General features: G+C 32.0%; 2 protein-coding genes across 3 annotated transcripts; one reads left to right on the top strand and one right to left on the bottom strand.

Annotated features, from left to right (window-relative positions):
• Positions 1-5,993: 5,993 nt before the first annotated feature.
• LOC140977972 (uncharacterized) lies at positions 5,994-11,703 on the top strand. Of its 2 annotated transcripts, XM_073442671.1 has the most exons (10): positions 5,994-6,239; positions 6,277-6,725; positions 7,226-7,426; positions 7,517-7,639; positions 7,958-7,995; positions 8,440-8,548; positions 8,650-10,677; positions 10,764-10,919; positions 11,073-11,182; positions 11,255-11,703. In XM_073442671.1, exons 2-10 carry the CDS (start codon positions 6,648-6,650, stop codon positions 11,520-11,522), a joined length of 3,111 nt encoding a protein of 1,036 aa, XP_073298772.1. In that variant the 5' UTR covers positions 5,994-6,239; positions 6,277-6,647; the 3' UTR covers positions 11,523-11,703. The 2 variants fall into 2 exon arrangements, with proteins under 2 accessions (XP_073298772.1, XP_073298771.1); XM_073442670.1 differs by having other exon boundaries at positions 5,994-6,725.
• A 645-nt stretch (positions 11,704-12,348) lies between these two features.
• On the bottom strand, positions 12,349-13,249 carry LOC140979705 (protein LURP-one-related 11-like). Its single transcript, XM_073445243.1, has 3 exons — positions 12,978-13,249; positions 12,648-12,881; positions 12,349-12,559 (listed from the first exon to the last, which is right to left on the bottom strand). Exons 1-3 carry the CDS (start codon positions 13,188-13,190, stop codon positions 12,428-12,430), a joined length of 579 nt encoding a protein of 192 aa, XP_073301344.1. The 5' UTR covers positions 13,191-13,249; the 3' UTR covers positions 12,349-12,427.
• Positions 13,250-15,266: the final 2,017 nt, after the last annotated feature.

Below are 15,266 nucleotides of genomic sequence, written 5' to 3'. Positions count from 1 at the left end.
AATATATTTTGTTTATATTTCTTGCTTTTATAATTCACCTTGCCCTTCCTCAATTGTTGGGCCTCTAAGGGAGAAATCTTAATAGCAATTATTCAAACAAGGCTATGTTCAGATGCGCTTCTGAACGAATATTTTCTTCAGAAACTTCCATCTTAGTATCAAAATGTTCACCAATACATTAATTTTTTTGATAGTTCATTTTCAAAAAATATATATATTATTGATATTTATTTTCTTGTATATGTTTCAAATCAGCAACGATGTTTTCACATTTATGGTACAACTATATTCGTAATACTTTATTAAATATAAAATCATCAACTTACAAAATAGCCAAATACAATTTCATTAGCTAACACAAAACTATTCTTAAATAATTTTTTCCATTTTTTTTAAATCCTGTAAAGATTCTAAAAGATCAAATTGGATTTGAGTCGAATTTGAACTTCTTTTGATCCATTCGTCAATATGAGGTTGCATTTGGACCGTGGGAGTTGGAATGATTTCAAATCTTTCAAATTTATCCGTTCAAATTACCTGTTTAATTTCTAAATTCTTACGCCAATTAGTCATTTGAAATCTATGGTTTTTAAATTCATATTTTTAAATCAGATTCTCCAATCGAAATGGATTCTAAAAAATCCAATCCTTGATTAAACCTAATGCAAGTGTAGAAAATGAGCTTCATTAAAATTTTACAAAACTCGAGCATACATACAAATAAGTCATAGTTCTGTTCTGGACCCCGTGGAAGTTGCCGGTTTGTAGCAAACTTCCCACAAGTGCGAGCTCACGTGATTGGCTTTTTCTTTTTTCTCTTATTATTCTATTTTTTCTTTTTGCAAAAAAAGTTTCAAGACCATGGCTTTTAATCATTATAGGTTTTTTAGTTAACATTATTTTTTATGACAATGAAAAATACCATCGATATTTTTCGATACTTTATCTATTTTCTGCAATGATGAATGAACGACTTTGCATGTCTCGGCGTTTACATGCATATCAATGTATTTCATTCCATGCACTATATCTTTATAAATTTCTTGGTAATTTAGATTAAAACGGTGTGATTATTAAGAACAAATAAATAATAATAATTATTATTATTTAGGAAATTCGAAGGCACGATGTGAATTAATTGGCGTGATGGATAAAGAAAAAACTTGTGTGAGACGGTCTAATGAGTCGTATTTTGTGAGACTGATCTCTTATTTGGGTCATCCATGAAAAAGTATTACTTTTTATGCTAAGAGTATTGCTTTTTATTGTAAATATCGGTAGGGTTGACCCGTCTCACAAATAAAGATTCGTGAGATCGTCTCACAAAAAACTATTAGATGGATAATGGACTAAAAATTGTCTATGGAGTACTTTATGTTGTGTCCCTCACGACGACTACATCGTCTAATGATTGCAACATTCACATATTCGGGACCTTTCATTTTAGCCAGCCTATCCTTCGTGATTGTATGAACCTTTTTCTATCTTTCAATTATTCCTCTTCTTTATTATTTTCTCGTTTTCCTTTAATGAATATAAACTAATTATTAATTAGCCCACTTGACAAGCTGATAACTTGTGTGGTTAGATATGCCCTCTTATCACGTGGCCTAAAAATACAAAGTGATCTTCCATACAAGTAACTTTCAGTATATTTAAAATTTTATTTGTAATTCTTTTAAAATGGTATTTTTTTTCCTCTCGAAACCCTTTAACAAATATGAATTTTTGCTCGGGAAAATTTGTATTTTTGATGTTTTATATATGTATTTTTACGATTTTGATTCTCTCTATCTTCAAATTTCAGTGTTATCTTTATTATTTTTAGCAATTTTAGTTTTTATTGACGTGGCGATGGCGCTGCATTGTTGCGACACTAACATGTATAGCTTCACATCAGCACTACCGAGGAAAATTGACTAAAATTACCAAAAATTGAAATATTTTTAGATCTCTTAATTTTGGTGATGATAAATAATAACTTATTGTATTTGATCAAGCTATTGTTTGCTCTGTATTGAAGGCATTCAACTACTTCAGTAGAATCCTTCCAATCGATCCAGTAGAATCCTTCCAACCGATCTCGAAACACTAAGCTACTCGACCGCCTCCTGCGCATTAGTCTATGACAAACTATTCAACCGTTCATAGTATCCAATAATATCTATAAACAGCCGACTCGATACATCTTACAATTTTCCAATTTTCGCTCTTCTAAAACTTCATGTATTGACGTAAAAACTTTTTCACCATCTTTCCTTTTTATTGGCAAAATGGTTAAAAAACGATTGTCAATTTTAGATATATTTCAAACTATTATTAAGTTATGACTTGAGTAATGTCATATTCTGTTAGTAGAGCAAGAGTTCTCAACTTTTTCTTACATTTAATTATGAAATTTTCGTGTCGCTATTATATTACATACATACACATATATGATTGTAATAATTAGCTCGAGTCAAACTAAGAAAATTTAGTAGATAAAAACTTAAAATAGAAAAAAATTAATAGACCAAGAGTCATTTGCTATGTCGCAACACGACTTCTAGATTGAAATAACATCAAAATTTTCCGAGTTGTTTGAATAACAATGTTTATTTTGTCTATTTTAATTTAAAATTCATCAACAACATATAAAATTATATTTGTTAAACATAATATATCATGGATTTAGTGTCCCGACACTGATGAACTATTTGTATTTATTGTGTGCAAACAAATCAATTATGGTGGTGNCTTTTTTTTTTTTTTTTTTTTTTTTTGTGAATTAATGTTACAAATTTCGGTCCCTCTCCACCAAAAAAATTAATAAATGTGGCCTTTTTTTCTGTATCCGCCACCGCTATTTTTGGTGTGATATGAATATGATAATCGGGCCAACACAGTAGGCAATACACCTTTTCGTTTACTGGTCAAGTAGGCTCGTGGTGGGTGCATATCGAGTGATTGAGATAAAATGAATAATAATGTTTGCATTTAAAATAAGCCAAGCACTTGATTTATATATGAAATGCTTATTATTAAAATAAATACCCTAATAATTTTGAAAATACAATTAAACTGAATTTGTATAATATTTATTAATATACTTCACTTAAAACAATTGTTGGGGTAGACAAATAAGTGCGTCAAATTGAATGAAATGATTTGCGTGTTCAAAAGTTGGCCGTATGGACGAGAAATGATTATAGGAAAGCCACGCCGAGTGGCACGATTGGCGGTGACAATATATTTGGAACATATTGGTTAAATTTTACATTTTTAATAAAATTACAAATCATCCTTATTTATTTTATTTTGCTTTGTAAATTTAACTTATATGAATAATTGTAATACATAATTAGCTTCTAAAATTTATTAAGGTGCAATAAATATTTTGAGTTGGACCGTGACAATCAGTTTAAATTTTAATAAAACGACAAATGTTTGATTTTATAAATTTATAATTAAAATTAATATATGTTTAAGTTTTGTTGTCAATTTATTAATTTTATTTATCTATGGTATTTAATTTACTATAGTACTTAGTTAATATGAGTTTATTATTAGTAAAGTAAAGTTTAGTATTAAAAAAATGGTAGGAATAAATTCAATAGGATGGTGTGGCACGGGTAAATCTAAGAAGCCCCCGACAATCAACATATGATCCTCTCGCAAGCTAAGAATTTATATATACACGTGTGTGTATATATAAAGTTTTGATATATTACACACTTATCGTTTATATTTTATGTGAACATCGATGAGATGAAATTCATTTATTGGATGTACAATTTTGATATGTTTCATCATATCAAATATGTGAGTGTCGTCTCATTGATGTTTACATAGATGTGTACTATGAGTTTGCAACATATCAAAATTATAATTTTCTGGAAAAAAAAAACCAACAAAAAATGGAAAGAGATAACTCAATGGTTTGACCTATATTTATTTTGTTTTTATTAGCTATGAATATTTGACCACGCGAGAAGCCCTTGCCCAGCTATTTTATGGATATAATAATTACCGCATTGTTTAGTGATTGGACAAAGGTTTGTGCAGTAATAATTGAAAGGAAAATGAACAGATTAAAATAAGCAAATAACCATTTAAATTTAATTACTTCTATTTATTATATTTAATCAATAATTAGCATTTGAATTAAATTATGATGTATAATACATATGACGGCCACTAATACGCAACAACCTACACCACCAAGTTAGGTTCGTTCCGTTGGGACAAAAACACCTAAATTTATATATTCAATTTTATTATAAAATCTAATCTTATTTTTTTATTATTAGTTTAATCATATTTTATATATTTGATTTGTAAATAGATGGACAAAATCGTGTTTAGTATAGGCGCGTTTTCTGTTGTAGACATAATTATAAATACTTGTCGCTTGTACTTATTTTTCAGGTTTTTTAGCCATGCAATTAATAATATTTCCCAACATATATCATGTCATGATAGAAGGGAATGCCAATAAAATTAGTGTTAATGAGAAAAAATGAGATATGGGAAGAAGAAGTCCACCCAATGTCTCACACCTAGTGGAACCATATTATTTCTTGTAAATCCAATAAAAAAATATTATTGATATCATTTTTATTTTTGAATGATTATGTATAGTATGTGGTCATATTTCAGAGATTAAAAAAATTTATCGGGATATCATATTCTTATCCGAAGGATCCCAACATTCGGCCCCTACATTAGGGTATGAAATAAAAAAAAAATTCTCATTTTTATTGGGACGAGAATTGAATATAAGAGTTACGAGACAGGTCTTGAAACGATCTCACTCCTAATTAGATCAAAGGAAAATAATTAGATGGAAAAATAAGTAAAATTAAAGAAAAGAAGTATCAACAAAATTGGCTGTCATCTGCGTTCCATTTTAAGGAAATTGACTATTGATATCAAATAATAACTTCATAATTCATTCAAAGGCAAATTGGTCTTCCGTCTCCGGCCGTCGTTTTTTTTTTTGTGTTCAATCCTTGGGTACTTTTTTAGTATCACATTTCCACATGAAGTGTACCACATTTCCACATGAAGTGTATCACATTTTGTATGACATAGTACCACAATTTTGTGGGTAGAGAGTGAACCCAAAGAAATATTTTGATTGAGGATTTTTCACCAACTTCCTCTTACTTCAAAGACGTATTAAATCAAAATTTCTATATATATAATACAAATGATAATTCTAGGGAATTTTCAAACACGTCCTGTCCCTTAGCCTTGATCATAGAATTCCATTAATTATTGATTGGAATCAAATAATTTTTCCCACTTCTTTTTCGGCTCTTTCACATTATATGCATAAAAGAAAATTCGTTAAATTCATAATTTCGAGTTTCGGCTTAATTAACATTTCTATACTCTAATAAAATAATTGTAAAATATATAATAATTTTTTTCTATATGTTTCACATCAAATTTATTTATATTTTTTGAGATAAAAAAAACTTATTTAATTTTAACCGTCAACCTTAAGTAAAATCTTGATAATTTTTTGACTCAGCTAGAGTAGATGTTTGTTACAATTATATATCAAATCCGAAATCATTTCCCAAACTTGTGTTTCGATATCAAATTGATTATAAATAACCTATATAAACAAAGATGTCAAAATAAGTTAGACAGTCAAAATGACGAGCTGACCCACTCTACCTTGTTAAATTACATATAAAATTGGTTAGATTTGTCCAATCGCCTAAAATATGAGTGATGATTTTTGAACTTTCCAAAAGGAGAGGTTAACTCGTTTTGACATGTATAGATTGAACTTTCCTCTTTTGTTGAGTAAATGTAGAAAACCGTTATACTGTTTCTCAACGCTCTGGAATCCTATGCTAACGTTATAATCATATAAATTTAGTTTTTGTATGTATTTATGGAGTAATAAGTAATAAATAAGAATACTCCGAGGGAAAAATTTCAAATACATGATGCCAAAAGTAGTCAATTATGTCATTTCACACATACCACCTTCCTTCATGCTACTTAAATTCAGACCACTCCCCCTTCAATGGTATATTTAGTTTAATACTCAACAAGCTTCTCTGATCCTTTATATTCCCTGTTTTTACATCAAACCAAAGATTAAATCTTGATTTATTTATAAAAAAAAATATGGTTTTTATTATAACTTTTTTAGATTTAAAACCCGGCGTATACAAAAATATTGGATTCGTCGGTGCACTGTTTCTGTAGATACATAGTTACGTAAAGTCTAAAGTCATGTATGGAGAGAGAGAAAGAAACAGAGCATATAGAGAGGGAAACAGGAACATAGGCATTCAGAGTTGTAGCCAGAGCACAGGCAACTTAGAAGAGCGGAAAGAGAAGGGAAAAGAAACTATCTTTGGTCAATTGGTGCTAATTCTATTACTTCATTCTTGTATTTGTTACTTGGTTTTCATTGTTTTGAATAACTCAGCCTTGATTTACCGAGTCAACTGCTGAGCGTGGTTAAATTCTCCCCCGTGTCATTGTTTTGGACATTTTATATTGAAATTTGGGAGGGAGGGGGGGGGGGTACTCGGGGATTTGGGGGGCATAGGTGGATTTTGCTTGCATGGTGGTTTTCTGGTGGTGGACGCCGGAGCTCCGGTGATTGAATGAGCTGAGCTCCGGTAAGTGCCGGAGAGATGTTCAAGTCGGCGCTATGGAGGAGTGACAAGAACAAAGTCAAAGTTCTTTTCAAGTTGCAGTTTCATGCAGCTCAGGTATGTTGATTGTTTGATTTTCTTGCATATTTTGTTGGTGTAATTGTATTTTTCTCTTCTTGATTTGGTGAAGAAACTGATTTCAAGATTGAAACTACGAATATTGGGTTTCTTTTACTTTTAAACTTTAAAATTTTTTGTCTTTCTGATTATATCAGTGTGAATTGATTTTGAGTCACTGAAAAGATAGATACCATTGAATGTAACCCAGATTTTTTATGCATCCAAATCTTTGAGATTTTTTTTACTCTTTATCATTCTTCTGTTTACAATAAATTTAAAGTGACACTTTTTGGGGGAGGGTTATGGTTAATTCTGTCGATCTACTAAGATTGTGTAATTTGATACAGATGGAAAAAAAGAAAGTAGAAAGTAGTTTTGGATTGTTGTCATCCTGTTTCACATTTGCTATGTCTTATTGAAAATCATAAAAATTTGTACATATTTCTCTGCAAAATTGTGTTTACAATTGTCAACTGATCTACCATTTTAAATTTTAGTTGACCAAGGCTGGAGGAGAGACATGGATGATTTCTCTTGTTCCTGCTGATACTGGAAAGCCAACAGTAAAATCAGACAAGGCGGTGGTTCGAGATGGGAGCTGCTTTTGGGAGAATCCCGTGTATGAAACCGTGAGGTTTAATCGGGATTCTAAGTCTGGGAAGGTTCTTGAGAAGATATACTACTTTGTTGTAGGGAGGGTAAGAAATGCTATATGGTAATGGAATTTATACTTTGCTTTGCTCCCAAGTGATTTGTGTACGTTGAATTTCCTTAATGGTGCATTTTAGGGGTCATGTAAAGGTGGAGTTTTTGGAGAAGCATTCTTTGATTTTTCGAGTTATGCTGAAGCAACTAAGGTCTCCCTGGTGTCTCTTCCTCTCGAGAAATCACAAACAGAAGCGGTTTTGCACGTAAGTCCCTCAAACCACACACCCCCCCCCCCCCTTCCGAAGACAGACACTTTTCTTGTGTGGTTCATTTACAAGTGTGATATCCTCGGTGTTTGTTAATGTTCAAATTTGATATTGTGAGTAGGAATGTCTTCTGCTTCCTAATGAAAATCTTGGTTCTGTTATCTATCCTGTTTCCCACTTGCACACTCAAATCTGTAACAGAGAGATTAGTTGCTTTGGAATTCTAATGTCTGTGCAGCTTTGAAGATGATTGACGATCGATTGCATTTTTGTTCTCAGTATTTTATCTTCATTTTAATCAGTGTGTCTCAACAGGTATCAATTCAAAGGATACAGGAGTCGACTGATCAAAGGTGCTGATCAGTACCTTAATTAAGTCTTTTGAGTCTGTTTAAAGAAGTCGAATTTTTTTAAAAAAAATGCTTTTAGATTTATATTGATTTGTGGTTCAGCTTTTTCAATGCTTAAATGTGTTTTAAAAGGATGAAATCAAATTGTATTTTTTACTGCTTCTGCTTTGGTTTCTCGTCAAGAAAATAAAATCAAATTGCATTGTTACTGCTTCCGCTTTGGCTTCTCGTCAAGAAAATAAAACGACATTGTTCTTTAACTGCCATACATAAACATAATACTGCTTCTGGTTCTTTTATGAAAAATCACATTAAAAATTCAGCTTAATAATATACTGTTTTAAGCCAAGTGTTTTTGTATTAAATTTACCAGTGTATATATCAAAGCTTTGTATCAATAGCTTAATCTGTGACTACATATTTACTCTGTTGATTCCTTCTCTTCAGAGACGTTGAAGAAATTGAGAATGCAAAATTGAATCCCAAAATTTATAGCTTGAGGACACATTTTGTTAATGGGAATGAGGATGGATCAGTCAACAGAGATGCTGTCGAGGTAATGTCAACAACAGGGTCCTGTTCAACAACTTTTAAAACATATGCGATCGATTACAATTTCTAATTCCATTTCCCCTTTGTGTTTCTTCTTATAAACAGGACATGCAATTTAATGAGGCTGTTAGTAAAGTGTCTGATTTGAACACGGATCGTCGAGCATCTAGTGAATTTGATGTAACAATGTCAAGTTCTGACAGTGGATCAAAATCTGATACTCCGACAGAAATATACGGGCAGAATCAGAAATCGCAGTGGGAGTGGCTTGGAAATGCTGCTCTTGAAGCTAGTACGGATGACTCTTCAAGCACTCCTAGAGCAACTTTTTCACGGCAGCCCTCTGAAGTGGCATCTGGTACTTTGATAGATAATCTCAAATCTGAGGTTACTGCATTATCTAGGAAGTTGGAGATGTCTGAATTAGAACTGCAGACTCTTCGTAAACAAATCGTGAAAGAGAGTAAGCGGGGGCAAGATCTTTCAAAGGAGATTGCTTGCTCGAAAGAGGAAAATGATTCCTTGAAGGAAGAATGTGCAAAACTTAGAGAGTCCCTGAGACATTCCAATGGATCGAAAAATAAAATTCATATGCATTTTGAAGGAGATTCTCAAGCTCTCGTTGAAGAACTCAGACAAGAACTAAATCACGCGAAAGAACTCAATTCAAACGTACGAATCCAACTTCAAAAGACGCAAGAATCTAATTCTGAATTAATTCTTGCTGTTCAGGATCTGGAGGAGATGTTGGATCAGAAAAATCAGGAAATGTTGAATCTTGGTGACAGATCATTGGTGTTAATTGGCACAGACAAAAAGTCGAGCGAAGTGGGCTCCACGTGTGAAACAAATGATGAAGAACAGAAAGCACTTGAAGAGCTCTTGAAGGAGCACAGCGGTGCAAAGGAGTCTTATCTTCATGAACAGCAGATGATCGACCTGCGTAGTGAAATTGAGATCTACCGGAGAGATAAAGATGAACTAGAGATGCAAATGGAGCAGCTTGCCCTCGATTATGAGATTGTGAAACAGGAGAATCACGAGATTTCATATAAGCTAGAGCAGAGCCAACTTCAAGAACAGCTGAAAATTCAATATGAATGTTCATCTTCATTTGAAATTGTTCATGAACTCGAATGCCAGGTAGAAAATCTGGAAAATGAACTGAAATGCCGATCAAAAGAATTTGCAGATTCTTTGGTTACAATAAGTGAACTTGAAGCTCATGTAAAGAGCTTAGAGGAAGAACTTGAAAAGCAAGCACAAGGTTTCGAAGCTGATCTTGAAGCTCTCACACGGACCAAAATCGAGCAGGAAAAAAGAGCGATAATAGCCGAGGAAACATTGAGAAAGACGAGATGTCAAAATGCAAATACGGCGGAACGGCTTCAAGGGGAATTTAAAAGGCTTTCTAAGCAGATGGCCTCAACATTTGAAGCCAACGAGAAACTTGCCACCAAAGCTCTGGCCGAAGCAAACGAGCTCCGCATGCAAAAAACCCGTCTGGAAGAAATTCTCCAAAATGCTTCTGAGGAACACAAATCGGTAACAGGTTGTTACGAGGATAGATTGGCTCAGATTTCCAGGCGAATGTTATTTAATTTGAATCAGATTGAGCAGCTGGAAAAACAGAAAGCACAAGATAAAGAAACTCAGAGGGCCCAGTCCGACGAAATTCGAGCCTTAAAAGATGAATTGGGACATATGAGAAAATCAAGTGAAGAAATGGCATTGCTCATGCAGAAAGGGAATTACGAACAATCTAAACTGGAAAGCTCGGTTACATTGCTAAAGAACGAAGCCGAAGAGTGGCAGAAGGAATTAAATAAAAGGAGACGTATTTTGGAGGAAAAAGAAGTATTAGTTGAGAATTTGCAGTCCCAGCTACACACTATTCGATCACAGTATGATGAATTGAAACATTCTTCATCGGAGGATAAGTCGGAGAGAGACATCTTGAGGAAGCAAGTTTCACAATTAAAAAGTGGTCTGAAGATGAAAGAAGATGCACTCCATAGCATGGAGAGGAAGGTAAAGGATAGCTCTAGTCGTGGATCAACTGGAAAATCCACGCCTCCTCATTGGGGAAACAAAGAGGTCACAAATCTTAAGGAGAGAATACGGTTGCTTGAGGTCAATCTGCATGTTTTTGAAACACACTCAAATTTTATTCCGTGCTGTATAAGTTTAGATACTGATCTTGTTTCCATGATGTACAGGGTCAGATCATGTTGAAGGACAATGCTCTTGAAACATCGAGTAGCTTGTTTTCGAAGAAGGAAAAGGATCTTCATATCAAAATCGAGGAGTTAGAAGCAACACTAGAAGCGCTCAACAGAAGTGGTGCTCATCTGTTTGAAAGTAAAGTCGGAAAGGTTAGTAAATTAGCACTTGACTGCCTAATCAGTGATCAAATAACACCACAGTTTCCCTTTTTCCCGTTTGTAAGTTTTCAGAATACTTTAAACACAATGGCTAACAACTGTTCCGGAGTTTGAAATTGAATGATGATTCCTCTTGAGATGCAGGTGGCTCCAAATTTTAATTCAAACCAAGAATCAAGAAATTGCGACGAACACTTAATTCCTGCGATCGAAATCTCAACAATAAACGATTCTGCACCATCATCGACAAAGGGGTATGACACTAGCCAACTGTAACTCTGATCATTTGATATTCCAGCTAAGCCTTGATGCATTTTCTACGACAGTGAGGTGCTAAAAGATGCTGCAACTAATGGCGTAGACGGTGAAACATCAAATGAAGTGGCATTACTGAAAGAGAAGAACAAAGACATGGAAGAAGAACTGAAAGAAATGCAGGGAAGATATTCAGAAATAAGCCTCAAGTTTGCAGAGGTGGAGGGTGAAAGGCAACAGCTAATTATGAAATTGCGGAACCTCAAGAACGCGAGGAAGAACTCACAAACCGGCATGGATTCGGTGTATATAAATGACTTAACCAGAATACGAATTTAGATTTCTTGAGTGTGATTTCAAAATAATGATTTTTGTAAATTAGTAATTGGTTTTCTTGATTCTGCATAATATTGATACTATGATTTAGTACAAAAAAACCAAAGGATGTTTCCTTCTCCTCCAAGTACATGTTGTTTGTGTTCACAGAATGAATGATGGGGTAAAAGTTTGGTACTGCTAATACATTTATCAGATGTTTGCTTATTGCAAACAAAGAAAAAGTTATTACATGATTGAAATTATGAGTTAAAAAAAGGTTTTTCAAAAAACTTCTGAAATGAGCTAAGTTTTGCCTAAAATGTCCAAAACCAAGAATGGATCACAAGAGATATATAATTTGACCAAATATGTGGAGGCAACTGTAGGCTAAAGGGACTTAATTGATTTTCTAACCATACTTTATCTAGTTTATTTTTCTTTTCATGTTTTAAAATATAATAATATAAGCATTATTGCAATAATTCTGCATATTAAAATTTTGACCTTTATCTGATCGACAATATTGTTTAAATTTGAAAAATTGAAAAGTATTGGAAGGGGTGGAACAATAATATCTTTTGAGATTTATAGACGAGGAAGACCCTGAAAAAAGATAATCCTTGATAATTAAAAATGTGTAAATTTGAAAATAAAGTTTAAAAATTTTATTATATTTGATGAATTTAAAATTGAATTTGAGCTAAACTTAAGCTTACAATTAAATAGATCATTTTTAGTTTCTAGTCAAATTTGAGCTTGTTCATTAAAATTCGTGTAGAGTCCAATTTCAAAATACGTGAGGGCACATATAATTTGACTTCCGAATATTCAAACAAAGGANTGCCTCTTCCAAAATGTTGTTACTTATATATAGGTTGGCTGTATATGCATGTACAATATATTTTCTTTTTGAAATTATAATATAACTACAGTTTCTTGTTGATTAAGCCATAGACTGTGATTAGAGCCATTACAAGCGACTGATCTGCATCGGCTTCCACCATTAATGTCAACACATCGTCACCCAAGGCAACTCCTGATGTCTGTTTTTCCATTGCCTGCATATATATGCATCAAAGATATTCATTGTTCAAGAATTTATTTTTTACATATACGTTACTGTGTATATATATTTATAAGACTAACCTCTGCCAAAATTTGACCTGAAAAGTCTATAATCTTGAGTATCGACTTCCCTTCCAACCCTATAATCTTGTAGCAACTTCCAATCTTTTCATCGCAGTTGAAACTAACTTGGCAAGACGTATCGCTGCATAATATTCTGTGATTTCTTCTAACTTGAAACCATGGTAGTCTCTCCGTTTCGCCCTTTGAATCAATCCATTTGAAGCCTTCCCAACATGGGAAAATTCGCAATTTCTGCAAATTTAAACCAATTTATGTTAAGGTCTTCAACTAATAATACCAAACACGATCGAGGATTAATTATTGTATTTGATTAACGTACGTGCTTACCTTTCTAGTCACAGAAAACAAAACTTGGCCTTCGGAATCCATCAAAAACACTTTGGTGCTGCATCTCTGCTGGTAATTATCGACCCGGAACGCGATTTCACCTTTGGAATTGAAAATAGTGCAACCATTTCCATGAAATATAAGGGATTTCATCCACATAGTGTATGTTTCTTTTTCCGTGATTTGCTCTACTTTAGGGTGTATTTTCGCCATTTTGAAGAACAGTGGAAAACTATTGAAAACTCATGATTCTAAATTAATGTTTGAGATTTCAAAGAACTAATGTCGATATATAAACATATATACATGTCCAGTGAGGAGGTAATTTTGATTTGATCAAAACGTCATTTAAAATATATATATATATATATAGATATTTAATTATTAATCAATTTTGAATTATTTAATTTTGACGTTAATATAATGATTAGATAATAACTTCTAACGTTTTGCAATAGTGATGAAACAGTGGTTATTTAGGAAGCCCACAACTTCATTGGCCACCGCTGGATAATCATTTGATGTCATGATGAGGACAGGCGTGGACTAAATAATTTAAAGTAAATTGTCGGAATATATAAAAATATTCCAATATATAAAATCACGTAAAAATATATCATACATGAAGTCATTTTTGACCTAAATTTTTTTGATCAGCACACACTGTTATGCACTAAAACACATTTGAAATAAGTACTTTTGATAAGTTTCCCGTGGAATATATTAAAATAAAAATCAAACAATATCGTTATTTGTAACGAATTCGAAGGCTATAGGTTTGACTGTTAATACTCCATCTTTTTTTTTTTTTTTAAAGGGTACAAACGAATCGAGGCGTTGAACACGCACTTAGCGATTACCTCTTATTAAGTAACTGGAAAATTATTATAAATAGCGTTGGTGGAATACACATTTAAAAAATAACATTCACTTGTTAAAATAGACATTGTTCTAATTAAGCGACGAACCACGTGTTTTTAAATGAGATGTAAATAATTAAAAAAAAACAAAATCATATTTGACGTGTGTACTTAAATAATATACACAACCAAATTATTTATGTTTGGACCATTTTGCTTACGTAGTCAATTAGGACATATTATATACACACACAAAAACTAAATATTAGGTACATATAGCTATATATGACCTTATTACGACATTTTTTTTATTTGATTAATTATTTATGTGGATTGCAGTTAGAAAACGTGCGTTTAATGTAAATCAAATTTATCCATGACTCACACGGATTATTAAAATATTGGGATTTTGTATGGATTTTTAATGTCTATGTGCTAAAATTATATATTGAAATCATCTATTTTTTAGAACCAATTAAATCTATTTGAGAACAAAGTTTTATGAGCTTTTTTTTGAGATGGGTCAATCCGACCTATATCTACCATGAAAAACAATACTTTTATGAAAAAAAAAGTAAATTTTTTAATGAATTGGCCGGATATAATATCTATCAGTCTCACTGAATTGACATCTGAGACGGTTTCACAAAAGTTTTTTGTGTGATGATAAATATTTTGCTATTAGATCTTAAAATTTAGATATCATCTTCTAAATATAATAAAATTCACAATGTTTATTTTCTTCATTATATAGCTCTATTTAAACCATCAACGGATGCAACATTGACTATCGACTATGTCTATTCTTCTTGTGCAGCATATAACTTTTATACGATCGTTCGAAATCTTGTAAGTTGTCGCGAGAGCTTTTCGATACTATATGGCTATGTTTGGTGTGTAGGATAAGATAACTAATTGGATTGATGACAAAACTCAAGGTAAGGATATATAATGTATTGTGATAAAGTATGTTTTGTTTGGTAAGATTTTAATGAGTATGATAAATTTTACATTTTTTGTTGTTGAGACAAAAATACCCTAACTAGCATTGATGACAATTTGGTATATAAAATGATATTTGTAGCAATGTTTTCAAAATCATGTGTTTTGTTAATAAATAAATATTTTATAAAATTTTAAATTATAAATTATGTATTCATCTGATAATTTATTTTTTTAATAAAAATTAATATGATTTTGCATTTTATCTCATTTTTAATATTGATTTCTAATTATTTTTTTCTCTATTTTTTTAAATTTTATTTAGTTTCATCATGAAATTATTTATGTGATGTGTGCAAATAAAAAAAAATAAAACATCAAAGAATAGAATCCAAAATTGTAGATCTCTAATGTTGATTTTTTGTAGGCAAAATGGTAATTTATGTTATATTTTAGGAATTGGATTGTCAATCCCTCCAAAACAATG

This window comes from Primulina huaijiensis, chromosome 6, assembly GCF_012295235.1.
Source record: "Primulina huaijiensis isolate GDHJ02 chromosome 6, ASM1229523v2, whole genome shotgun sequence".
NCBI classification, from domain to species: Eukaryota; Viridiplantae; Streptophyta; class Magnoliopsida; order Lamiales; family Gesneriaceae; genus Primulina; species Primulina huaijiensis.
This window is presented reverse-complemented; position numbering and strand designations above follow the sequence as displayed.